The following is a 26591-nucleotide window of genomic DNA, read 5'->3' on the forward strand; positions in this document are numbered from 1 at the left end:
CAACCACACACTCCTGAGGTTCCTGAAGCTGCAGCCTTCCAAGAGCAACAAAGTTCTACATACACTTTCCCCTATGTGGTAGTTTCACTGGGCTAGCCCTTGGCCAGCAGCCAAGGACACCCTAGAAAACATGCCTGGAAAAGAAACTGCTGAGGAATAAACAGTGCTAGTAAAAAGAACAGCACATCACAAATTCTCCTTACTGACCACAGGCCAGATCTGTAAGAAAAAAGGCTGCACAGCCATCTGGATTTTGGATCAACCAGACAGGAATCCTCTCTCAGACAAGACCTTCTTTCTTCATTGCTCAGTATTTTAATGGTTTTACAAGATCTTTGCTTAAAAGGCAGGGGAAAAATCCATTCATCACATTAATTTACAGAAGTTAAAATACTATGTTAAATTTTTTCCTTCAATTTCTACCATAGTCCTGCTTTCCAAGCAAATGACTTCAAGAAACAGCAGAAGCTCTGCTTAGATCTGCCTCTACACACATAATTTTCCAAACAAACATTAAAAATACTCCTGAAGTAGAAGATTTTAAGTAGAAGCTTGAATTAGCCCTTGAGAGTGTCTGACCCATGGAGCAGCACTGAATTATGAATGAATGTGGCTGGCTTTGCATTTTAAGAACATGATGCAACAGAAGGTTCCAATGTATGAAATGGAATAATCAGACTTAAGTGTCACCCAGAAGCACAATTTTAATGTAAAGAGCAAAACAACCCAGGAACATCTAAACTACTCCAAATGTTCCTATGAAGCCTTCACATTTCAATTCTTAAGAAGAGGGAAACAAAGCTGGATTCCATTTTTGCACAGTGACGTGGAAACTGAAAAGGAAGTAGGTACCAAATGTACAGACAATAAAAGCTTCAGTGCAGATTCATTTTTTCCTACGAAAGCAAAAGCTTTATCTTAATGTAATCAAATAATTCCTTAAGCACACTGCGTATGCAGTTGCAGAAATAATGTTTTCATGCAAGAACAGCCACAGCTTGAGAAATATTCAAGTCATTCATCTACTGCACGAATTAAATGTGTATTCTGAAGTTTGCCATGTTTTGATTTAGAAGTATCTTAAGACATTTAAATTAGCACGCAGGTAAAAATGGAAGCCAGGATTTTCAAGAAAAAGGTAGATAGTTCTTAGGTACTTAGAATTTTTCCAAATCAATCAGAGTCTCACAGTCCAAATTAATCTGGCCAGCTTTTCAGTTTGCTATGTTTTGGAAGTCAGGCACAGAGACAAATGATATTCTGAAATACATGACCCCCATATAATGCAGCTTATATTGCTCTACTAAAAATGGTGAATGGAAAGGGTCTTTTTCTCCAATTGATGAGAAGTTTTCAGAAGTCTCAGAGTAGTAAACCATCATGGCTTTTTTAGCCTACAAGCATCTCAGAGATAACGTGAATAGAAAACAAAGCAAATACCTGGCTGCGCCCAAGGTTGCTGCGCAAGGCTGTATTTGGGACCTCCTTGAGTGGCCATTGTTTTTAAAGCAGACACCTAAAACAAGTACAATCGACAAAATAACGTTTCTTTCAGTTGGATTCACAACAAAGTGACCAAGTAACAATTGCACAAATCTCAGATACTGCAGTGTACAGGATCTCCCCTGCTCTCTTTCTTCTGTGCACTGACTTAATGACACACAGGGGAAGCAGCTTGACAGAAATTAAATTAAAAATTACGATCATCGTCACTTCTGGAAAGTAAAATTTGAAATGGGATTAAATTTTTGAAGATGCTTAGGCATCTAAGGATACAAAGAAACCTCAAAAGTGAGTTATAATTAAGCGGTTTAGTCACACTCCCCAGATTCCAAATGAACCACTGGGATCACTTGGAGAATCTATCAATCTCACTGGTTACCCATCTCTATTTTAGGCATGCCACTGGCTGGCCCTTCATCCCAGCATGACAGGCATCAGTAAATTTAATACTGTAATCTTCTAAATTCCCAATAAACAGCAGCTGAGATTTGTGATGTCCATGCAATGCTGTAGCCTCAATTACTGATATGGCATGCTGTAAAACCACTTATTCTCAGTACATAAGGATCCATATTACACTCTGCATTTTCCAGAAGCAGATCCTGCTGCGTGGTTTTCTCAAGCTGCCTAGAAATCCTGAGCTCTAGAGCAGGTTCTAGGAAGAAGCACATTGTAACAAGAATCTTTTTTGTTCCTATCACCTAGGATGTCTAATCTTTATGACAACTTTTAACAGGAATTTCTGTCACTAACAGGGCTTCACAGGAAAGTCCTGCTCAGCCAGCACCTCACTGGTATAAAATACGTTGAGAACAGAAACTTTTAACACACTTCACAGCCATACTCTTAAGGCCTCCATCAAGAACACACATGACCCAAGATTGCTTTTGAAGGCTTACAAATTCAGTCAAGGTAGGAGTTTTCCCATAAAAAGAAAAGCTCTTGCCAACTTTCACAGACCTGTTTCAACTCAATGAAACATTAAAGCTTCTTGATCAAAGAGGATATGGGTTGCTTTTAAAAACAAACTATGTTATGTTCCTTTAGTCTCAGAAACGCATGGAAAATTGTTGTTGGAACTTAAAGGGAAGCACAACCTTGTAGTGGGAAATACCATCATCTTCAGCTAATCAGACAGAACTAGTAGCAGCTTCTATACCCAATTTAAATACTAATTCCCTTGTCCTACCAGTATTTCAGTTAGATAAACGGACATACAAGATGTTTGTACCTTTGTCATGAATTCCTCCAGCTGTTCTATAAACTGTTTGGTTTGCTGCTGAATAAACTGCTCACAAGCCGATTTCAGATGACGATCTACATCTTTCTTAGAGTCAATATAATGTTCTCTGATTTCTGGAGTACCCTTGAACAGAAGACAACAAATCTCTCCTTTTTATTTGCCAGAGATCACCACCCGCTTAAATGACCCAATTTTTCTTAATGCAGTAAGACTCCGTGTTACCTCCAGTAAGAACTGTATCAAGGCGTTGTTGCTGTTTAGTCTAAAAAATCTTGAAACTGTCTTAGGGTTCAGGATTTTAAATGCTGCATCTGTGAAACAGAAGGTTACCCATACTGTAAGTCAGTGGGATTCAGCTCCAGGAATTAAAACCTTTAATCACTCATTTATACATAAAAAATAGCCCAGCGTGATTAGGAATATAACACTAATGATTCCACTATCAGTAGGCGTGGATGCACAAGTGCACTTGCACAGAAGCACACAAAGCTTGATCCACTATTTTTTAATTGCACCTATGGCAAACCTGAATCTAACAGTTGCATAGTCTAAACAGATAAATACACTACATGAACCTAAGAAATGACTGATCCTAGCTGTAGTGCTATCAGCATGCAAATTGTGTGAGCTCTTTTCCTTTTGTAAGTATCTACAAGTGAAAGAGTTTTACATAAGTTACGTAGCCAAGCAGTTAAAAGAACAATATGCTGAGTTTGGCCCATGTTGGGAAAACCAAGTACAGCTGCATGAAATAACTTAGAACTGGCATTCTTCTCCTCTGTGCTTAATTATTTTAGTTAGGACTAAACAACAAAACATCAAGACTGATACACACTCATGTTTATGGTCTCTACATAGGTCCCAAGAAGGAAAAGCAACCATGTCTGTAATGAACACAAGATACCAAAATTATTCCTATAGTGTTAATAGGACGATGTCAACCTAAAATCTAGTCAAATTGTGAAAAAGAAAATTATCAACACAGCATCAGTATGGCTTATTGCCCTAATGTAGTTCATTTATCATCCTATAAATACATCTGCTTTTTTTTCATTTCAGAAGTGATTCTGCACCCCTCTTGCTGTATAAAACAACGCGAGGGAAAGAAGGCTCAAGAGTCAAAGGAGTGCTGGCAAAGGCAGTAAACAGAGGGAATCTCAGATACGCAGCCACGTATGTTTCTCACTGAACTAAAAATCCATACTCCTGTGCAGTTAAAGGAGACTGCAGAGAAAGATTAATTTTGTTCTCTGAATTATTTCCCAGAAACTTCACTGATTCCAAGAAGAGCCTAAGTTCATGATTAAAAGCCTATGAGCTAGTCAGCGTGAAAGGCACTTCTCCCCACTGTATACTTCAGTTACATGAACCTTAGCATTACACTACTTAAAAAAAAAATTGGGCAGAAGCATGATTTTTACATTAAGCAGTGTCCCTTTGTCCCTAAATCCCAAATTAAATCTTAAATCTATGTGCAGAAAGCTTAACTAGAACACAGTAAAACTCCTATTAGCCATGTTATTTTTCTTCTATGACTTATCCTAAATATAAAAGCCCTACTGGCCTATGCTCCACAACATTAAGAATTAAGTACAATGTACATCTTTCCAATGCCACTGCCACAACCTAATATAAGGAAAATGTTTTGCATACTTACCACTACCACCTGCAAAGCACTGGCTGGCACAAAAATTTATTCAATTAAATGAAGGTGGAGAACAAACTTGTGTGTCAGCCAGGACAAGACACCAAAAGGATGTATTTGCCCTTTAACCTCCAGTCAACTAGAAACTACTCAACAGGTAGGAGGTTTCATTGATGTTCAAATGCAAGAGGTGAAATGGTTAGTGTAAGAGTTCCTGGCTTCAGAGTTAAAACAGCAGCATATTAGATGGCAGGAAAGAAAAGTTATTTCTTCAGCTTTCTCTTCTGAAATAGAATAAGAGAAACTTGACATGCTTCCAATTATTTTTCCCATTATCTTTATAAACTTGACAAGTGCATGACAGTTCACTTTTGTATCAAGAGGTTTTTTTTCCTGCATTTTACAAAGGAACCATAGTACAATTTTAAAAACCATGACTATGGCCACTACTGTCTGTTTTCCCTTCCTACAACAGACACGTTTGCTACATAAAACTATTCAATAATACTGCTTATTGAACTTGCAACATAAGAAATCCTTTCCAAAACAAAACCTCATAGAAAGGTCTAGGAAATCTTAAATTTGTTCTAGGCAAGTCAACCACGTATTGTTAAATTCACCTGCTAAACTGCAGCAACAAAAGATATTCCTTTATAGGGTCAGAAAAGGGGAGACATCTCTGTGCAACAGAAATGTAGATACTTAGTTGTTCTTAAAAAGGACTGGATAAATACATCAGGTCAGCAGCAAAAAGCTGTCAAACGCATTGCACATAAAAATTAATTTGTTAGATACATCTTGAATCATCGCTGAATAAGAGAATGGGTTTTTTTTTTTTCAGAGAAGATAAGAACAAAGCAAGAGAGTAGAACAAGCAAACAGGTCATTGCAAGTGAACATAAAATAAACCCAGAAGTTTTGCTGGCACATTAAGGGAGAACAATCTCATCCCATTGTGTAGCCAGCAACTGTTTAGTACCTCTAGTTTTCTTAAGGTCCAGGGAAATTTCCTTAATGGTGAAATCAGTGTGGAAAGGAGCAATTTGTTCACGAAGAATCAAAAGGTGTTTTATTAAGAAAAGCTGTCCATCAACTTGGGTCTACAGCACAAGAAAAGAAAGACACGGTTTTTTACACGTTAAAAAAATAAGTAAGTAAATGAAGAGCAAAGTTTCAACGCTTCCATTTTCATTTGTTACTTCCTATAACAAAATTAATGCTAACAATTTTACTAACAAGCTTTTTCCATTAGTCTGTAGTGCCATTAACTACACTCTAGGGTCAACAAATCCCACTTCTGTACTGCTTCTAACACATTGCTCTATAGAAGCAGACTTTATTCACATTTCTTGGAAGAATTAGCTTACACAGCCATATTACTAAATGTCCACGTTAAATACAGGTATCCACTATTTAAAAGATACAAACTTATTCTTCATAAGAGCCAGGAATTATTTAAAGTAAATCATATAATTTATAGTGGAAAAACATGAGGTTCTAAAATTTTTTTAATCATTATGACGATTAAAAAAAAGCCAAATAGTTAACGTTTCTGCAATAACCTTGATCAACTGTGCTATTGTGCAGAGGTCTTACGAGGCATTCTTCTCATGTCATTAAGCACAAAGCTTAGTTAATTTCTAAACAGTAGAGCAAAGATACAAAGAATAAAACAAGGCCAAGTTCACACCACCGAGACAATCAGTTTTGCACTGCTTGTTGTTTTAGCTATGTGCTTTATACTGCATGCTGCTTTTAATCTTTGAAATTCATGTCTCGCTGAGGTAAACCGAGGAGGACTTGAGAATCCAAATTTGCTTTTGCAAGCTGGAACAGAACTTTCCTTGATATAATGTTAAATGAAATAGTAAAGAAGAAATTCGATTTAAATCTGCAGTTTTAATAAATAGAAATGTTTACTAAAAATAAGTAGTGGAAGGGTTTCTTGAGGGTTTGTTTGGGGTTTTTTTTATATATACTCTTACATGCATGATTTCACCACATAATGTTAAATGAACATGCATCAAGAACAAAGTGGTACAGATCCTGGTCCTCGGCCAACCTATTGAAGGTTCACTGAAGGATGAGTTTCATTCTCTGCAATACTTTAAGTCAATGCTGACCCGATATACAGTGCTGGAAAGTATCACTGACTGTAGAACTCTGAAGCAATTACATATGAAGTAGTTATCTACTCAAGCTAGAAAGAAACACGGTTTAAATTCTTCTTAAAGATACTATGTTGAACAGATATTTTTCAAAGGACACTCAAAAGAAATACTTCAAAATATCTCTTCATTTCTAAGAGCAACTAAAACTTTTTTCACTACTAAATATTTACTGCTGATACAAATCCACCAATTTTAGCATACTAAGACTTCTCTGTTTGTTTGTTTTCAAAATGAACTTCCTGGCTTATAGGAATTAGCATATTACCACAGTATTTGTGTTAAAGGAACTGTGACAGGAAAAATGGTTTACTCCAACTACTTAAAGTAACACTTAAGAGTTAAAATTACTAGATAAAATTGCACTGAACTCTGAGCAACACATGAGATGAAATCTTTTGATAATAGATAGTTCTGAGAATACTTAACAAATCTTCCCAGTGAATTTCATACTTGGAAAGATTTTTGCAAATTCAAACAACGGAGGCAGAAAAAAAGAGAAAAGAGTAACAGGCAGTGAAAATAAATATAGGGAGCAGGGACTTCTAGGAGAAATTTTTCTTTACCTATCACTTCATTGAATTCACATGAGTTAGAGCAGCCTGTAAGCATGACTGCTACAATTTGTATTCCACCTTTTCAGACAGGCTAGCATGTGAATCATTATCTTTGCTTTACAATACATTAACCCTAACTAAAAGCTAACAAATCCATCAGGTCTCTGGGAACAGAGCAACATGCTTTCACTGAGATTTCAATAGAATTCTGAACAACTGCTTCACAGCTCTAGATATAAATGAGGGGGGAAAAAAAAAAATAAAGAAATTCTACCTGAAGCACAGATTCTGACCTTATTTTTGCTGATAGAATCGGCAGCTCCCAGCAGCGAGTGGATGCAGGCAGATAAGGCTTCTTGTGATAATCCCTGAAACACTGCCCTCTGCGGGGATGAGGAAATCGGACACAAAAAAAAAAAGTGTTAGCAAAGCTTAAGCAGAATTTAAGAGCTGTGGCTTGTGAAGGATGTGCTTACCAGCACATAAAACTCTGAATTAGTTAGCTACAAACACACTGTCCAATTGCAACCAGACAGGATGGAGCCTTCATATATAAAAGCTTGCTACAGCACTTAGGCTGGACACAGGTACACGCTCAGGAATGCCCTGTCCACCCCCAGCTCTGAATCTGCACCCAGGCAGGGACACGGTCAGTGACACCCAATGCATTCACAGCTAACAGCATGAACGATGCTACTGGGTAACCTGACTGGACACTTCATGTGTCACGGTAACGATCTCTGCGTGCAATTTATACTCGCGATAGATGGGAGATCATTCCAGTGAGCTTAACCTCCAGCAAACTTGAATTACCTCACGTTTGTGCCAGGTTAGTAAACAAACGTGACAGCTGCCATGGCCGGGGTGACGCGCAGTAACTCATGAAGCTTCAGTAACTAAATCACACAGCTGAGCTCACTGTAGGAACACAGCTCGCCTCCACCAGCACTCCAATGTAGTACATGACAGCCCTGACTGCCACAAGACTTGCTAGTGCCACTTCATTCATGTCTTCTCCTATCTACAGGGTGCAGGCAAGGCCTACCAGTTCTGCTAGAACATCCCAGTGAAAATATAAATAAATCACTGTGCAGATAATGAGCCTCTCAAACAATGCAAAAATGACCTCATCTCCAAAGGTTGAGCTGAAAACAAGGGCAAACACTCATTCATCTTCACAAGATTGATATATTAATCAATAAAGTATTCATATTTTCCAGCTTCTTTTTAAGCAAACAGCATCTTGCTAGCAGTTTCACATAACACCTATCAAAAATATTTTGAAATGCATTAAATGTATCTAATAAAGATACAACATGTATAGAAGAGCAGAAACACTTGCATTATGTTTCTCAGATACTTATTAGCCTTTTATGCTGTTAGGTGACAGACAAAATTTAGATTTTAAAGGGTAAGACTCAAAATACTTATGAAGTAAACATCTCTCTTGTTTGTTAGATGTGAAGATTCCTACTGTCTTAAACTATGGAAATGTCTCCTATATTTTGGAAGGTGAAAAGATGTGCCACAAAAAAATTCTGAGAACATGTCCAAAATGAAGAAGCAGCAGAGTCACCATGAACATCACCTTGTCTGATGTTCTGCAAAGCACAAAGCAAGAAACACATTCACCCAGTAATTTCAGCACTAAGATTGTTCCCTCTAGTCAAACCAGAACTTTCTGTTCTTTCTTGTCCTATTTACTCCTCAGCTTTGGTGTGATAAGTATCTTGAGCATCAGACACTGAAGCATTTCTGTAATAGCAAAACCAATAGATTTATAAACCAGTGCCTTTTTTCTAATTCTACAAATACAAAACTGTCTTGGAAACGATGACCTGAATTTGTCAGTTAACTTGTTTTACACAAAGACAGCAGCAAAAAGACTGAGATAACGGAGCCTGGTACTTGTCCATTCCTAAATTTGATTACAGTATTTATAAAAGGTGCTACACATTTCATAACTTCACTTCAAAAATATAAATAAATTTTTGCATACGTCTATACATCTGTACAGTTTGGAGAGACACACTAGAGTCCTTCTGACAGTAGGATACCACATTCCATGCAGATCTGCTGGTGAAATCATGGTCTGGTGCCTGGGATTAAGGGATTCTGCTGAACCTGTTCAAAAGTAAAATATACAGATGAAAACCTTGCCCATCTGTCCTTTCAGCTGAAGGACACTGCAATATTGACTGCACTTTATATTGACCCCACAGTAATAAGACATTTTTTATTGCATTGCATCCAAAAAGGTTAGGTTTGGTGGTTTGGTTTTTTTTTTCTCATTCTGAGCAGGTCAGTATTAGATTTCTGATATGTACAGAGCACACAGCTGTGAAAGACATGAATTTGCTTTCAGGCATGGCCCAGCTCAACCTTTTTTTAATGAGTTAGTTTTACAGGCATGTCTCTAATGACCCCCTCTACTTAGTTCAACAGCTGAAACAGTCAAACAATTACTGAAAAAATAAAAAAAAGCATAGGAGAAAAAAGGAAAAAAAAAGGTTAGTGATCACAGAACTTCCTGAGATGCTCAGAAAAAAAAAGCATTCCATATTTTTACTTCTTCACGCTGCCCTTTCTGCTGGGGATAATCCTACACAGATTAAACAGTTGCAGCAAGTGTAGGGTTTAAACATCATGTTAACAATGGCAAAAATAATAGCAAAACAAATTTTGTCACGAAGGAGTTGTAAACATAAAGAAGTCCTCCTCCTGGGTAACCTTTGCAGTAATTCTGTATGCTCAGAACAGATTTTCACAACACCTGACAGACAGAAGTTTTGTATTATTTTCATTTTGTCCTTAAATCCTGGGAAACAGCTGAATCAACAGCATCAGAACTCTTGATTCCAATTAGCAAGCATTCAAAAAGCAAAATTTTTAAAGTTTTACCTAATGATGGAATAAGCATTTGTGAAGTTTTGACGTGATCAGTGCAGGAGTTGTCTAAAATAATTCAACAATATCTTTCTACCTTTTGCAACAATAATTTCTGTCACAGTAATTAGAAGGCGTGTAAAACCTTAGTTGTCAGTTTGAGGTTCCTAGGCTATTTATTAGTCACTTCAGATACTCCTGTGGGCATTGAAATGGGAGAGAGGCACCTTTGAAGGGCAAATAATCCCAATTATCTCAGACACTTATCTTCAAATTACACCATAAAGGTTCCTTCTGTCTCCTGAATGCAGGTGGGATTTACAGGACTTGCGAATGCCACACACCCAGCTTGAACAAAGATGAACTCCAGTCTCGGTGGGATTTGTGGAGTTCAGCTAGAAATAGCCAGAAAGATCTCTGCAGGCCTTGCAAGCCAAAAGCAAGAAACTACTAGGTAATCAAAAAGAATATGAGAAACAACTGACAGAGAGCTGAGAAAGGTACTGCTGGGAAAAATAACACTGTACCATTCTGAACAATGATAAAATAAAGGGGGAAATTCTTCATGGATCTTAGACAAAAATTTAAAGGGTTGTAACACTCAAATGACTGGCATCAAAAGAGCCACATTTCATAGAATTTGCTCCCAGTTCACTGTAACTTACAGGCAGATGGGTCACATACTTAAAAAGTCAAGGACTATATTGTGAATTATTGTAAACGGCTAAAATCACTAACTGGTTTCAGTAAGTGAAAATGCACTCAAAGGAAGAAACTGCCTTCCCAGGTAAAGGCACACACAAAGATACTCCCAAATGCTTGAAACATTCATCTAGGAGACATGCCTGACACGCCAAATCACCCTTTCCAACTTAGCACAGCTAACAAACAAAAGCATCCTTCAGTATACATCCTGATGGTAAGGGCTACTTTGCAGTAGAGAAGCTCAGTTTTATACAAAGTACAATAGCTGCTGTCAGCTACAAGAGTAGTTGCATCTCAGAGTGGCTTGCACCAAAAGCACAAAGAAATGCCACCAAAAGAACAAGATCAACTTGTTTCTCATTCCAAAAAAAATTTAAAAAATTATTAAAAACCCTGAGACAAAGTTCACCTCTCAAAATCTCTTAGGAATCGCTCTAGGAAAATAACCCTTTAAGATCCATGTAAGTTTCTCACTGATGGTTCAAGTTAATGTCTCTTTTTCCATGAGCTTTATGCATTAATTTGAGAACAGGAGATATATTTCATACCAGATTTAACTAAGCTGCAGGACTCAGGATCTTCTAACCGGACATCTGAAAACGAAGCTTCAGATGGCAGCCTCTTCTGTTCCTCTTTTAAACTCTGTGCAATTTGCTGCAGAGGAAGACATATCACAAAATTGTAATTTTTTTTCCCCACCTTCATTTAAGCAGCATTATGGTGTTTCGATTACAACAGAGAAAAGCACACTAAATTACAAAAGGAGTCAGCTACACTCAGCTCTCCAGTGTTTCAAAGACATTCAAAGAAATAAAGACAGATGTTTCCATAACAGTAGTAGAAACGTATCAACATCAATTTAAGATTCACAAATATTACACAGGTCTGTGTAAAGCACTGTTCTTTCCACTTTGCCTGTTTTTACTGATCTCTAAATAATAACCAGTGAAGTCACCTAGAAAGAGAAGCTCAAAATAGGGGAATCCAATTCAAAACTCACTTGGATTTAATACAGATCATTTCTGTGATGGCTTTAAGCCTATAAATGGTATGTGAAGATGGCCCTGAAGTACTCTCTAGTTTATTCCCTTCAGGAGTTCAACAAGAAGCTTTCCCCTAACATTACTCAACACTTTGACACTTCAATCTTTTTCACTACTTGGTCTGCTTCAAAGCAATGAGAGGAAGCAAGAATGGGCAAAGAACTGCATTAATATTTGAGCAGAAGACCATAAGAAATATTTCTTCCCTGTGCTTTTAACATTTTAATAATTCATTTACTCAGACAGAAGGTCTCTCTAAATTGCAAGGTTTTGAGTTTAAAAGCAATCAAATAGCAAAATTAATCTCAAACCAGGCAAAAACTGGAGTCTTACGAGGACATACAAAGAGCAGTGCAATTTCTTGATTTAGAATGAACTGCAAAACTCACTCTCTTCTTCCTAACTGAACAGCCGCAGGATTCTAGTTAGAAAATAAGGCCTTCTATAGACTACGTATCTGCATTGCTTGCCTATAAAAGTTATAGTGAAAATAAAATGTTCTCACAATCATTTTTTTATCCATTTCTACTCACACATTTTTAGAAGAAAAAAAAAAAAAAAAAAAAAAGTCCAAACCACACAAATCTGTGCTCCTAACAGTTAACTGGTAAAGCTTCTGATCACTACTTGTTCTGAATGGAGGGATCCTATTTAGCTATTTTATGTGGTGGGCTTCTCAATTACTATTTTTGCTTTTGCTTCAAGAGCATATTAATCTTCAAACTTTCAGTATAAAGGATAACTATTCTACAAACTCACTAGCTTCAGGATTTGTAAATGCTTTCCTAAAAACCTATGCATGTCCCTTATAATCTCCAAAGCATAAACTATAACATAATAAAAGGTTTAGACACATGCAAAGACAAGATTATAGCAACGTGAATTCAGTACTAAGAAGTTTCTCGCAGTGTTTGTCTGTTTACAGGCAAGAATAGAACACAATAAGGTACAGTTATACAATGTTAATTTCTTCCAGCCCACAGCAAAATAGAAATATATATAGCTATAAAGCTTCTGGGTTTTATATAAGTAATGATCTGATTCTGAAGTCAAACAACAGCTTCTCTACCAACTGGTCAGTTGCAAACAAGTCCTACAACTTTCTAAGCACCACCAGCTATTCTGGTAGATAGGTGGAAAGCAGAATAGAGAAGTAATATCTGGATCTTGCCACTCCATGTCAGAATTGCCATTCTTCATCAACTCAAGCTCTTGACAGCTTTGGCCTCTCATTATAAAGTGAATGGCAACAGTTATTTGGTGGGGAACCTTCATTATGCTTAATCCCTTCCATGCATTGCTACCTTTCAGTTGCCTATCAAAAGCAGTCTGCTCCAGTTAAAAACTAATTTAAAGTCTTTAACCAGCCACTTTTTTATTTCTGTCAGTAGTTTCATTTTGAAATCTTTCATCAATACAGTATCAACCTTACAAAGTAAGTAGAATTAGTTTGATTGCTTTCAAAAAAAACAGTGACTCAAAGGGCTTGGAATTACTACAAAAATGGGTAATACTGAAAAGAACTTGAAAAAGGCTACTGGAAACCATTGCTGATATGTTAAATTATCTAAAGGTACAAGTAAGTCTGCCCTCACACTGTTTGAGCATAGCACCCACACATGCATCCCAAACACTAGTTCATAGTAATTCTGAAAACAAACTTGCAGCTAACTGTGTCCGTCTAAAGCTTCTCTTCAACCCCAGCTCAACTATAAAATATACTGGGTCATACCTACTACTTATGAAAGTAAATAAAAATGTACTGTTAGGAGAGGAAATTTAGAAGCTTCAAGTTTCGATAAAACTTAACTGTGAGAACTACAACTAGTTCTTCTGAGCTTGACATAAAGTGTTCTCTGACATGTAGTTTAGGGTCATAATTTAATCAGCAGGTGCCAATTTGATAGTGCCAGTAATACTAAATACACCTAAGAACAGAAAACCCCATCTGCAGAGCACTACACTGCACAATTGTATATACTGCATATAAAAAGAAAACAAATCAAGGACAATAAAAAAGCTGATGTTAAACCTCCATCATTTCCAACTTGTCAGGATATGCAAGATCGCCCGGAGCAGGCTTGTAGCCTGTGATATCAGTCTGAATGTAGATATGTGTCCTGTAGACAAGACGTTCTTGTACATCTTCTAACATCTGCTTGACACCGGCTGCAAACGCACCCAGTTGTTCAGCTGACAAAGGTAAAAAAAAAGGCACAAAACTGTTAATTAAAAAGCAAGCTTACAGACACAAAAGTTTGAAGTATTACATACAGAACCATCACAAAACTGGCTTGCTGGACACCAAACCTATGTGCTTTGGTTCCACCATAGTCAATGTCTGCAGTATGACTGACCAGAGTTGACAAGCTAACTCACCTACCTACCTACCAGAACAGATGATCTAAAGCAGATGACATCCAAGTTTAGAACTATTGTATCAGTCTGAGTTTAGGTAGTAGGAAGTCAGTTCTTAAGACTAGCCAAAAGATTAAGTCACCAATTTTTTCCTCATTCCCAACAGTGTTACAATTCTAGTCCCAGGAAAATGAGCAATTCCTCATTATACTGGCAGAGAGACAAAGAGCTATGCTGTGTTATATACCAGTTACCAAGTATGACTTCTGTTTATCACTTGGTTCATGGATAAGACTGTAAAATGATTCCGTTATGCATTGGTCATACTAAGGATTTTTTTCGGATGATCAGCTCGCTTCTATGAGACTGTGAGCTCTGAACACTACCAAAACTACAAAATCTCTGTCAGCTGTGTAAGTCCTCTGCTGAAGTTACAATTTCTAGTATGGGAAACACTACATCGAGGAAAATGAAAAAGTCAGGTTTGCTTTCCTTTGTTTTATCATCATGTTTGCAGAAAGCTCTACACAGATGATGCATCAGCAGGGCCAAGCGAAGCAACACACTCATTTGAAAAGGTCATTTAAATCATTCCTGGTGCACATATACGCACTGGGTGGATGGTTGCTTGCATTTGTACCATCTAGAGAAAACAGGACTCCATAACATCAGTATATTAATTTAAATTAAGATATACACTGACCCATAAATACAGATCTTTCTATTACAAATGAAAAAAAACTTATTTTAAATAATCTTCCCTTACTTTTGTCACATCTATGATCCATTAGAAAGAAAAGAAATCTAGAGATTTTTTTTTGCCTATGCAATTTAGTAATTTCATCAGTTCAGAAAACAGTTAAAAACAATCAGGTTCCATCTATAAGTTACCATTGTTCTGTACATGATCTTCAAGCATTTCATTTTTGAGGATCCCACAGAGTTCAGAAAGCGTCTCTAAGTGAATGACATGGATGATCATTGGCCTCAGGACATCATACAATGAAAGACACAACTTCTCCAAGAGTTCACTAAGAAGAAAAAAATAAAACAAAGCAAAACACCTTCAGGATCCCGCAAAATCAAAATAAAACTTCTATCACAAACACAGATTATCTTATGGCAAAGATTTTTAAAAGGAGGGTGATAAAACAATGCAACACAATATCATAGAAGACTTAAGAAAGGACTATTTAAAACATGAACCACTAATTTCCTACGAAATCTTTAAGAGGTGTAGGATACTAACTGTTAAAAATGGTGGTGCAGTTTTGAAATAATTTTAAAACAAAAAAAACCCAAAACCCAAACAACTAAACCTGTCACATAGGGAAGATACTACAAACTGGTTTACCTGGTTTCTATGTAAAGAAATACCCCCAGTTTTCCCTTGAGAAAAGGATTCCAAGTACTCAATACTTTATCAGAAGCAGGAAGACACAAATAGGTACACAGGAGAAGCAGCTTGGTAACCTTTCCTGTAACAGCTTCCAACATTGCAGGGCACACTTTCCAACCTAACTGAAGTTACAATATCAATGCAATATGAAGCACCAGAAATCCCACTTTGATTTTTCTTCTCTTTCTTTCCAGTTCAAAGTGACGCATTATCTTGGTTAAGACACCAGTAGCATTCATTCTAAACATTTTTGTCATTCTCAATGCTCCCTTCACTAATCACAGATTAGCTAATAATGCTTTAGCCAGTGGCTGAAAATTCAAGTAATTCCCCAGTTAGACTTGAAAATATAAACACTAAGAATATTTAAGTATTTACAGTGTGGTAGTTGTTAAGTTTATTGCACTATAATTTTTTTTATTCTTAATTCAAGAAGAATGTCTGATAACAGGACAAGGACACTTGAGTTCCTTTCAGAATGTGGACAAAAAAGGCTCACAAAAGAATGCTCAAAGAAGAAACATTCTGAATGTCTCTTTTCTGTTTTGTTCTATAGCTTTACAAGCAACCTCATAAAACAGTAACTCTCCATGTCAAACGCAGAAACAAAGGATAAAGTTTCAACAGCCTTATTATTAAATATGACACTCAACCTCAGATCTCGACTCTTGGCTAGATTTTTGGTAAACTTGCATCTGTACATAGACACCCAGCTATTATGTCTTCAGAGCACCTCAGCATTTCAGGAAAAAATGAGGCTATTTATTATGCAGCTAAGAAAAAACCTAATAAAGTACTTACTATTTGAAGAATTTTCCCAAAAATATTTTATTTAGAGGTAGGCAAAAAAGGGAAGTAAGTTCTAACAAAAGGAGGTAACTACTTTCCATCAAGATTCAAAAATAATCAGAAGTCTATACTCATTCTTGGTGTGAAGAGCAACAGTGATGAAATTTCTGTCTAAGCAACATTTTACACTGATTTAAATTAGGGATGTTAACTTCAGGATTTGGACTGAGACAGCTAAATAGGTTCTTAAGCCAAGTTAGTTAGGTCACCTCAAATCATGAGCATGTCCCACACAAGACCTCAATTTCTCCGAACAGAGAAAGACTGCTACTACTGTGACACTATGGCTTATTTCTAGTAGGGCTTTATGTGTTTATGGTTCTCCTTTAGCTTTAGAGGACAGGGAGGGTAATGGGCAGTATTTTTTCCAGGTTATGCTTATTCAACTCAAGCTGCACTTGATTTTAAAATAATGCAACACTCAAAAACAGTGTCTCAGATATATTAATAGGAATATAGTGCCTTTCTCTGTGAAAGGTTCCATTTAGGTTCCTGCTCCGGCAGGGGGATTGGACTAGATGATCTTTTGAGGTCCCTTCCAATCCCTGACATTCTGTGATTCTGTGTATTTATGAACTTCACAGCAAAGGAACGTGACTTGCCCAGATTTCAAAATTAAATACCATTATAAAAACTTAGCAGCAAACTGGAGAAGGGGAATAATCTACTCAGTTCCTCTAATGTTACAGGTCTGTTGTAAAACTTGAAATACTTTTATAATGCAGCTATCATGTGAAGACAACAATCTGTCCCTCTTCTAGATCTAGGCAGAGCAGATACAGATACTTTACTTGTCAGGTGTCCACTACCCTGCCTTCCATTCAGCCCACATACAGGCACATGCAGATACTCCTTGACAGCAAGGGCAGCTCACTAACTCTAAATCCTTGATGAAAAATGGCTGGAGTACATCAGCTTAATTTTAAACTGAAGTAAATGAAAAGCACTTCTGCAACTGACTGTTGGAACAGAGACAGTACAAAAACAGCTGAGAGCTGTAGCACTCTCAACTTCTACAGCTATTTCCAAAGCAATTGTGTGTCTTTATCTCTTTTACACCATCTACAGAGGTGTGATTACATTACTCAGATTATTTATGGAGAATGTAAACTATCAGCTTTGCTTGAAGGAAAAAAAAAATAGCAGCCAATTCTGATGCATAAAACCATTGCGGTTGTTTTTTTTTTTCCTTGCTGGTTCTTTCTTTTTCTCCTCCCCCTCTACTCTGCCCTGGTGAGGCCACATCTGGAATATTGTGTCCAGTTCTGGGCCCCACAGTTCAAGAAGGACAGGGAACTGCTTGAGAGAGTCCAGCGTAGAGCCACCAAGATGATTAAGGGAGTGGAACATCTCCCTTATGAGGAAAGGCTGAGGGGGCTGGGTCTCTTTAGCTTGGAGAAGAGGAGACTGAGGGGAGACCTCATTAATGTTTATAAATATGTTAAGGGTGAATGTCATGAGGATGGAGCCAGGCTCTTCTCAGTGATGCCCAATGGTAGGACAAGGGGCAATGGGTGGGAGCTGGAACACAGGAGGTTCCGCTTAAACTTAAGGAAAAACTTCTTTACGGTGAGGGTGACAGAGCACTGGAACAGGCTGCCCAGGGAGGTTGTGGAGTCTCCTTCTCTGGAGACATTCAAGACCCACCTGGACACCTTCCTGTGTAATTTCGTTTAGGGGTTCCTGCTCCGGCAGGGGGATTGGACTAGATGATCTTTCGAGGTCCCTTCCAATCCCTAACATTCTGTGATTCTTACCAAACCACTTCAATACAACCCTATTTGCCATATAACATTGTCTGCTCTATCACAGCATAGTAAAAACAACATGCAGTAAAACAAAACCATGTGTACCACCTACTCCAGTTTTGGTGTTGGCTTTGTGAAGAACTCATTGTAAAGCTGGTGTTCATCCTGGCATACATGGACCATAAAGGCACAACCACTTCGTACCTGTATTCACAGAAATACAAATACTTGATTATTAAATATTTATCCTTGCATCAGTACCAAAGGGAGCATTACAGATATTATACAGCATTATATTATATACTGTAGTGTTATTATTACTACAGCTATAATTAAATTGAACCTTTGTGAAATTCAAAATTATTGAGATCAACTATAAAACTAAGAACTGAAAAGATGTCACTAGTGAAATACAAGCTCACTGTGCAACTTCTGTCCTTTTTTGTTTCTGATGAAATTTAAGTAACTACATTTTATGCTTTTGCAAATAACCCTTTGTGACGTTTGTAGCAGAGTAGAGTTTTTATGGAATAATCTTCCACAAAACATGCATTACTTGAAAATATTAGTAAAATTTTAATGATTTCAAACCACAAACAAAAGTGATAATTCTGTATGTAAACCACTGAATTAAGTAAGTATGTTTTACCTGGGGGAGGGGGAATTAAAACATAACAAAAGCCCCACCACACATGACTCCGTTACCTACCAGAGCACAATGATCTCTGTTGTTCTGAGTGGTTAATTCTGTAACAGTGCTAGCGATACTTGGACCAAGCAAAAGCTCCCTCTGGTCAAGGTAACATTGATGGATTTCATTGAGAACTTGTTGATACCTAGCCAAGAAATTAAAACAGTAATTGCATCCTGAAGCTCATTTTCTGGTAAACATAAAACTCATTCTAATATTCTCCTGTAGGTCTACATAATTTCAATTTTTAAAACTTTCTTCTAAACTAATAGTGTGTTAAATAGTAAACAAAAGTAAAGATTTTCAAAACTTAAAATTATTGAAAATAAATTACATAGACATACTCACTCTGGCATTTTTTCAGATCTTTGCTCTACTTGTTCAATAAGAGTCTGCTCAATAAAAAGAAAAAAAAAGTGTTGTCAGCAAATTATTTTTTCTAATAATTGGAAAATAGTTTGCAATATTTTTTCCATGGACACAATATGCAATCTTTGAACATTCATGCATGCACAATATGCAATCCTCGCATTCACACCACTAATAAATTCAAACCTCATTTTCATAGCTTCCTTTTTAACAGTCAGTTATGAGCCTACTTACTCTGACTTTGGGAGCAGCTGCTCTGAATTTTACATAAAACAGCGTGAAGGCGTTGTCAGAATTTGGCACAGCTGAAGGATCCTGAAAGAAGAGATGAGTAATTGGTTAAAAAGGAAAATACTATATTTGGCTTCTATTACTGAATGGATGAGATAATTAGGCTCCAAACCAGGGTATTGGTTCTTTACGTTTATACTGCCATTGGAACAGCTCTTTGCCATTGGAACAGCTCTTTGCCACTTTCCACCCAGAAAGGCATGCTTGTTTCAGAACTTGGAGAAAGCCAGATGGAAGAACAAAACACTTAACAAAAGTTTCAACTAACAGTCTCTACAGCAAAAGTAACATTTTCAGTAACTGCAGCATTCTTCATTAGAGACAACAATTTTCTCTGGACCTGCCACAGTAGTACTGATTGTTGCTCCTTAATCTGTAGTACCAGAACGGAACAAAATTTCCCTTTCACCTGCCAGTCCCAGGGCAGAGAAGCTCAGTTTCAGCTCGCATTCAACCTTCAACTGGAATGTCAAGTTTTGAAGCAGTTCCCCCTGTGGCTCCCCAGCTCAGCTGTGCAGACACTTTGAACTTAGACAAATTCTAACACTAACGAAGCAAAGTGGAGACCCAGTTTAGCCACCAGGCTTTCCTCCCCTTATCCCTCCTGAAGACATGGAGAGAAGCAGATGGCCTTCCCCTGAAGCTTGTTTGGGACAGAAAAACTCTTCCACCTTCCCCACCTCCTACTTTCATCCTTGCGAGCAACCTGATCGGATCCTTCTACAAACACAGGTCAAAATCCCCAAACATTCACATGTGAGGAGTAACAAAGAACATCTAGATCTCATTAACCCCTTTCCAGTCCTGACAAGACCTCTTGTTGTGTTGCCATAGGAAATCTCAACACTTGATTACAACTAAAAACCACTGGTCCAGTACTGTACTTCTAACAGAAGCAGACACTAGATGTTTCAGAGAAACATACAGAACATCCACACATCTCATCCCTTTCTGTACATGAGGAGGAAGGGGTCATCTGACTCCTAAAAGAGGTCTCCATCCTGACTTAAAACTGATAAGCACCAATTCAAATCCAGAAATGAGGTTTCACTTCTTTCTGTAGACACACTTACTAGCAGAGATGTTTAATTCTGCCTGAGTTCAGCTCGGTCGCAGCAGTCCATTGGCATCACACCAAGCTACAATACGTCTTTTAAATAAAAAGTGATTTTGTACCAAATACAAAAAATGTTCAAGGCCACTTAACCAAGATCTTCAGCTCAGGAGTATCCTTTAGCAAGTTTCCATGAACACTGTTTAAAATCACTTTCTTTATGTCTGAAAGCTGCCACAACTGAGAACTGATAATTTCACTGGTTACTCCTCGTGACACCAAGTTTGACTGGAAGTAGACTGAGCACAAGGCATACAACAATTAATTGGAGAAAGAAAGAAAGTGGGTAGAAAGAGACATCCCCCTCTCCTTTCTCCTCTGCCAAAATACTGCAGTGCAAGATTATTAACATTTTAATGAGACCAAAAAACCTCCCTACTCACCTTTATGCCAAAATCCCAACAGAGTGAGTGGGAGTAAAGCACCTAACTCTTCCCTGTGACTCTCTAACATTGCTGTCAACATTTTAAAACTAACCAAAAGATATTGCCAAAACCAATAGGAACCTGTCACAGTTTTTCTCTGCAGTCACACAAAGCAGTGCAGACTTATCAAAAAGAAGTATTTAGATAACCAAGAGCACCTAAAATACTTACTGGAATAAAATACTGAAAGCATCATGTCACAAACTCAGAGGAGTTGTGTTTTAACAGTTTTCATCCTACAACACCCAGCTCCTGTATTCATTTTTCAAATACTCCCTACAAGCTCTCTCTCTGCCTCTAATGATCCAACTCCAAAAGAGACATCCACAGTACCTGCACTTCTCTTCCACGCCCTGTGGCAACACAGATAGCAGCACGTGCTGAAGCTGATTCAGAGCTATTACGTGCAAACTGGTTCAGGAAAGTATGCTGTCTGGCCAGCTGGTTGCTGCCTCTCCAAGTCAGCTGTTTATCTATCCCTGTCCTTCACTAAGGTTACTGCTGACCTACTTCAATTCACCTACTTTACCTTCTTCAGTTTCTAAGATTTTTAAATTATTATTATTATTATTAAATCTTTGGGATCACTGGGTCTCTGTTAGATTTGGCTGAAACTTGGCCAATCCACACAAACACTGTGGTACAGGACTGACCTATTTTCACACAAAACTGCTGACACCTCACACCCTCAAAAAAAATAAAAGATCAGAGAAGAAAACTGCATAGTGTTACAACAGACATCTCAGTAAAGCTCAAGTTACCACTTACTGATTCACCTTACCCTTTTCATTAACTGGCTTGTGAGGTTCTGTAGTGTATTCACAGTGTATGTCTTGATAAGGTGCATAGCTTTAGAAAGGCATTGTTTAAACTTAATCAAATATACAGGATAGTCTTTAAAATTTGGCTGAAAGAAATAAAAAAATACATTTTAAATATGAACAATAAGAGAGTAAAAAATTTATCAAAACTTAAGATACTCTTTTACTAGCTAGAAATGTTAGTTTGTACAAACTAAAAGTAGTATTTTATAAAAATTAAGCAGAGTATTAAGTATATTCAGAATATTAAGTATATTCAGCAGTATATTAAGTATATATATATAAAATTTCTTAAGTTTAGAAACCATCTTTGCTTTCTTACTCTATTTGGCAGAGAGAACATTTTACAGTGAAAAAAACAACACAAAAATAGTATGATTACATTGGTTTGAAACTATTAAGGTTTAACTAATAACAATAGAGAATTACTTACATGCGATGAAATATATGCAATACAATCATCAAGTTTAGCCAGCATGGGAATGAATCCTTCGCTGTTCACAGAGAGCGTAGGGGAATTCAATTTCTTTGGAAAGCAAGACAAAAAGCATCATTGTAAGGAACCCACATGACTTTGGTGACAAAGTTCAAAAGATCGGTACACTTTCACTTTCTAAGACTATCAACAGTGAAATAATACTTACTGTGTTGATGTTTTCCAGCTCATTAAAATAAGAAAGTTTCTGCTGGATGTTTTCAGCCAGGTCAACAAGTTCTGACTATTAAAAAACAATAAATAAAAGAAAATCAGCAACCTAGTAAGTAGTTTAAATATATATTTTTTTAATATATTCAGCCTCCTTTTCAGCTCTCAGCACAGACCAGTGTTAACCAGCTCTAGAAAACTTGCAACTAAGTACATACAACGAAAGATGCAGAATGCAGCAGTGCTCTCTTGCTCTCTTACTAGAGAAAGACACATTACTCTCAATAGTCTATTTAAAAACACATATTCTACGGGTTTGTCAGCACTTCAGATACTACTGCATACAAATAGCAGTGCTGTCAGCAGTATCAGAGAGCTGTAGAAACCCTGTATTTCAGGATTGGAGCCTTTAAAAGTTCTCCCTTATCCAATCATGCTGGATCCAGGGAGATCTTATAGCAGCCTTCCAGTACCTGAAGGGGGCCTACAAGAAAGCTGGGGAGGGACTTTTCATAAGGGCAGTTAATGACAAAACAAGGGGAAATGGGTTTAAACTGAAAGAGGGTAGGTTTAGATTAGATATTAGGAAGAAGTTCTTCACTGTGAGGTTGGTGAGACACTGGAACAGGTTGCGCAACGAAGCTGTGGATGCCCCCTCCCTGGAAGTGTTTAAGGCCAGGCTGGATGAGGCTTTGAGCAACCTGGTCTAGTGGAAGGTGTCCCTGCTAATGGCAGGGGGGTTGGAACTGGATGATCTTTAAGGTCCCTTCCAATCCTAACCTTTCTATGATTCTATGCTAAAAAGACATGTTCACTATATCACTGTAGGAGCAGTTCATGAGGAGAACAAAAGAATCTGGGAAACAAGCTCGTAACTTTAAAAAAGTCTTTCTTCTTGAAATAAGCAGTTCAAAATACTTCCATAAGTGACACGAATTATTAATCTCAATAAAGTTTGCACCTGTGAGGCATCAGTTACAAAAGCTCCCCTCAGCCAGCTATCCTTCGTGATTAAAGGGCACATCAACACAAAACTAACATTTTACTGCACAGAGCCCGACACCCTTAGCTGCAGGTGAAACACACCAAAAACGAGGTGCAAAGCAAATGGGGGATTGTCACCACCACTCACAAGTCTTCCCAGCCTAAGAAAAATAAAGTTCCTTTTAAGGTACCTTAGAAGTTTCCAGTAATCCTCCTACCAAAGATTACCTGCTCTTTCAAAAGCTGTTCACAGGCCTCATGCAGCGTTCCTGTCTTCGTGGACACAAAAAGGTACTGTTTTTGCAGTGACTCCAGGTGCTGAAGGGCACTATTCACATCGTTCAAGATAGCATCACATTGCTCCTGAAACCCAGACAAGTAATCCCTCATCTGTCTAGAAAAAGATAAGAAAATGGACAGATAACAGAAGTAAAATTTCACTTTCTGTATTTGCAAATTCAGTTGCCTGCAGGGACACTGCCACTACCTTTCCCTCTCTCAGAAACAAAGAGCACTTGCATCAAGCCAGAGTGCACAACAAGCAGATGTTCTGTGACCTGCAGAAATAACAGAGCTATATGGCTTGGAATAGCTACTGCAGTAACTCCATTTCCCTGACATTCCTTAGAGCAAGCCTACCCACAAAGCAGCAGCATGCACCACAGCTAGTCTAGAGAACTGTCTAAATGGACAGCACAAACATACAGGCTACTGCAGGCTACTGCTACAGCCAAATTCTACCTGACACCCAATAGGGGTGTGTTAATCTGGGTCTCTTCTTCTGTACAATTTTCAGTTTCCATTTAGAAATTACTTTTACTCTCCTAAAGTAGCTGAAATTATCCAGAGGATTCAAAACTTACTGTGAGGATTAAAAGAGGCTTAAATTAAATAGATCCAGTATCTAATGTCACCAGGTTTGTCTAAGGCTCAACGCAGTTATAAACTCTAAATCATCACTAAACATGTCAAGCATTCAGCTTGACTAAAACATCATTTAAAATGAATTACTCCTGGATGTCAGCTAAACTTCTGAGCTCTACTTTACCACATACAAAGTGGCAAGTAAAATCACAATTCTCTGTAGTCGTGTGCAACCCTTTAATGTACAACAAACTTACTTATTTTCCTTCTGCTCCTCTGGCCTCCTGCAAACAATTAAACATTGGCCATCCTACAAACCATTCTGCAACCATGGCACACTTAAATATCTGTGTGCACTATTATGAACATGTCAACTGACAAAGTGCAAGGGTGCTACTCTTTTTAGGTTGTTAGTGATCTGATCACGGGCTTAGTATATGCCTAAACTGCTACTTTTAAGAGCCATCATGTCCTCAAATGTCAGAGCAAGAGAGGAACAGACAGACCAAAGGAAAACAGAGAAAAACAGAAGAGGGGAATACAGCAGCATCTCTTTGTGGCCAAGGGCAAGTCTGCTGAGTCTCAAAACAGGACAGTTTCCATAAAAGCCATGAGCAGATTTGGCTGACGCATCCAGCTGTACTTCAGACTCTTGAGGAGTAACTGCAGAAGTCAGTGGGAAGGGGTTCTCCTGAGCCTGACAGAAAAGTCAGTTAGACAAAAACAGATGAGAATGCCAAGTCTCAAAACTGGAGTCGAGCAAAGTGTCAAGGAATGCAGGGAATGCAGATACAGAGTCACAGCCATAGCCACTGATGAACCCAATATCAACAGCAGAAATGACTACCAGCCACACCTGCTTACACAGTCTCTCTCTCTCTCAGAGGATGCCATTTCAATATCAGCAGCAGTTCAAAAGGCACATGAAAGCTCCTAGACTGCCTTTGTCTACAGTCCTGTCTATAAGCCAAAGCTAATTTCAATCTGTCTTAATACACTGGGCAGTTCAGAAGGAAACCTGCATTCCTTTTAACTGCTCTGCCACAAGGGCAACAGCCTTCAGGATGGGAGAGGGACATACTGCCTTGGAAAGCTTCAGCTGTTCCAACACATTCCTCCATTCCCTGACAGCTGAATCCAAATACATGCTACCATTACACGGAGAAGATTAAGTCCTTCAAGGTTTAAATTGCTTACAGTGAAAAGAACTGAGGAAGAACACATACCTATACTTGGCACCTTCATCTTGATCCATCTGTGTTTGTACCTGAGCAAACCACGAGAAGAACTAGAAGAGATTTTATGGTGTGAATAATACAGGTATCACATTCAGTCAATTAAAAATAACATCATATCTATGAAATAAAGATGAGCTTTTGTTAAAAACAGAGTTGTTTCAGAACTTAATTATTAATCAAAGACACAAACTATAGCTCCTTGTTGTAGGTTCCTTCCAAGTGAAATATTCTATTCTATTTGTCCACTAAATTAAAATGGGAAAAACTGAATTTCACCTGTTTTTATTTGCACAAGAAGGCGACTGTCACATTAGAAAAGAGGGGTGTGCATGATACTCCTCTATATTATGAGCAACACCACCTTACTGAAGAGGTGCCTTACTCTCACATAAGGCTCCAATTGAAATGGGAAAAATATCTGTCACTTAAAGAGCCAAGAATTCAGTGATTTTTCTTCCCCCAAGTTTCTTCATGCATCTTGAAAACAGCCCAAAAAATTGAACCCACCAAAACCCACCAAAAGCTAGGCAAGAGACACAGAAACTCACAGAATTCTCTGAAGATCACTGTGACTTAGAGGTTATGCAGCATTGCTTACCTGCTGTGCTGTTTCAATTCTTTCATCCTCCATCCCCAGTATGGCAAATCCTTTCAAGAGGACATCCTCTGTGGATTCTGGCACTGCAGCCGTCAGCGTAACAGCCAGCGACTGGGATGTCAGGCTGCACAAATCTTCAATCGGAAGCTGCTCAAAAAAACCCACAAAACTTTAGTTAGAGAACTTAACAAGAATTAGTGTATTCAGCTCAACTGCAATAATAATCCTAAGCATCAACTTGAGAAAATTACAGGCATCTACTTTTGAAGACACAAATGCAATGGACATTTTATCCATCAATATGACAACACACCAACAACTACCACATCTGTATATTCAGAAACACCTAACAAAAGTCGGTGGGTTTTTTAGTTCAAGTCAGAAAATATTATATGGCATTTTATACAAGTACGTATTTGGGTAAGAACAGAAACGGAATGTACATG

General features: G+C 37.8%; 1 protein-coding gene across 1 annotated transcript in view; it reads right to left on the minus strand.

The window, feature by feature from the left end:
• The window catches only part of COG3 (component of oligomeric golgi complex 3), a gene marked incomplete at its 5' end in the record, with an annotated part of 28891 nt that extends 2599 nt beyond the window's left edge, over positions 1-26292 (minus strand). Inside the window, 19 exons of the mRNA XM_010177780.1 lie at positions 1441-1516; positions 2735-2869; positions 2969-3057; positions 5371-5491; positions 7410-7499; positions 9116-9240; positions 11256-11361; positions 13783-13943; positions 15000-15139; positions 18217-18308; positions 18814-18940; positions 19144-19187; positions 19399-19479; positions 21776-21901; positions 22249-22341; positions 22460-22534; positions 23674-23839; positions 25536-25597; positions 26146-26292. Of these exons, the coding sequence (XP_010176082.1) occupies positions 1441-1516; positions 2735-2869; positions 2969-3057; positions 5371-5491; positions 7410-7499; positions 9116-9240; positions 11256-11361; positions 13783-13943; positions 15000-15139; positions 18217-18308; positions 18814-18940; positions 19144-19187; positions 19399-19479; positions 21776-21901; positions 22249-22341; positions 22460-22534; positions 23674-23839; positions 25536-25597; positions 26146-26292 (2056 nt within the window). The remainder of the gene's footprint in view (positions 1-1440; positions 1517-2734; positions 2870-2968; positions 3058-5370; positions 5492-7409; positions 7500-9115; positions 9241-11255; positions 11362-13782; positions 13944-14999; positions 15140-18216; positions 18309-18813; positions 18941-19143; positions 19188-19398; positions 19480-21775; positions 21902-22248; positions 22342-22459; positions 22535-23673; positions 23840-25535; positions 25598-26145) is intronic.
• Positions 26293-26591: the final 299 nt, after the last annotated feature.

Source organism: Antrostomus carolinensis, unplaced genomic scaffold (genome assembly GCF_000700745.2).
Source record: "Antrostomus carolinensis isolate BGI_N321 unplaced genomic scaffold, ASM70074v2 scaffold12411, whole genome shotgun sequence".
Classification (NCBI taxonomy): Eukaryota; Metazoa; Chordata; class Aves; order Caprimulgiformes; family Caprimulgidae; genus Antrostomus; species Antrostomus carolinensis.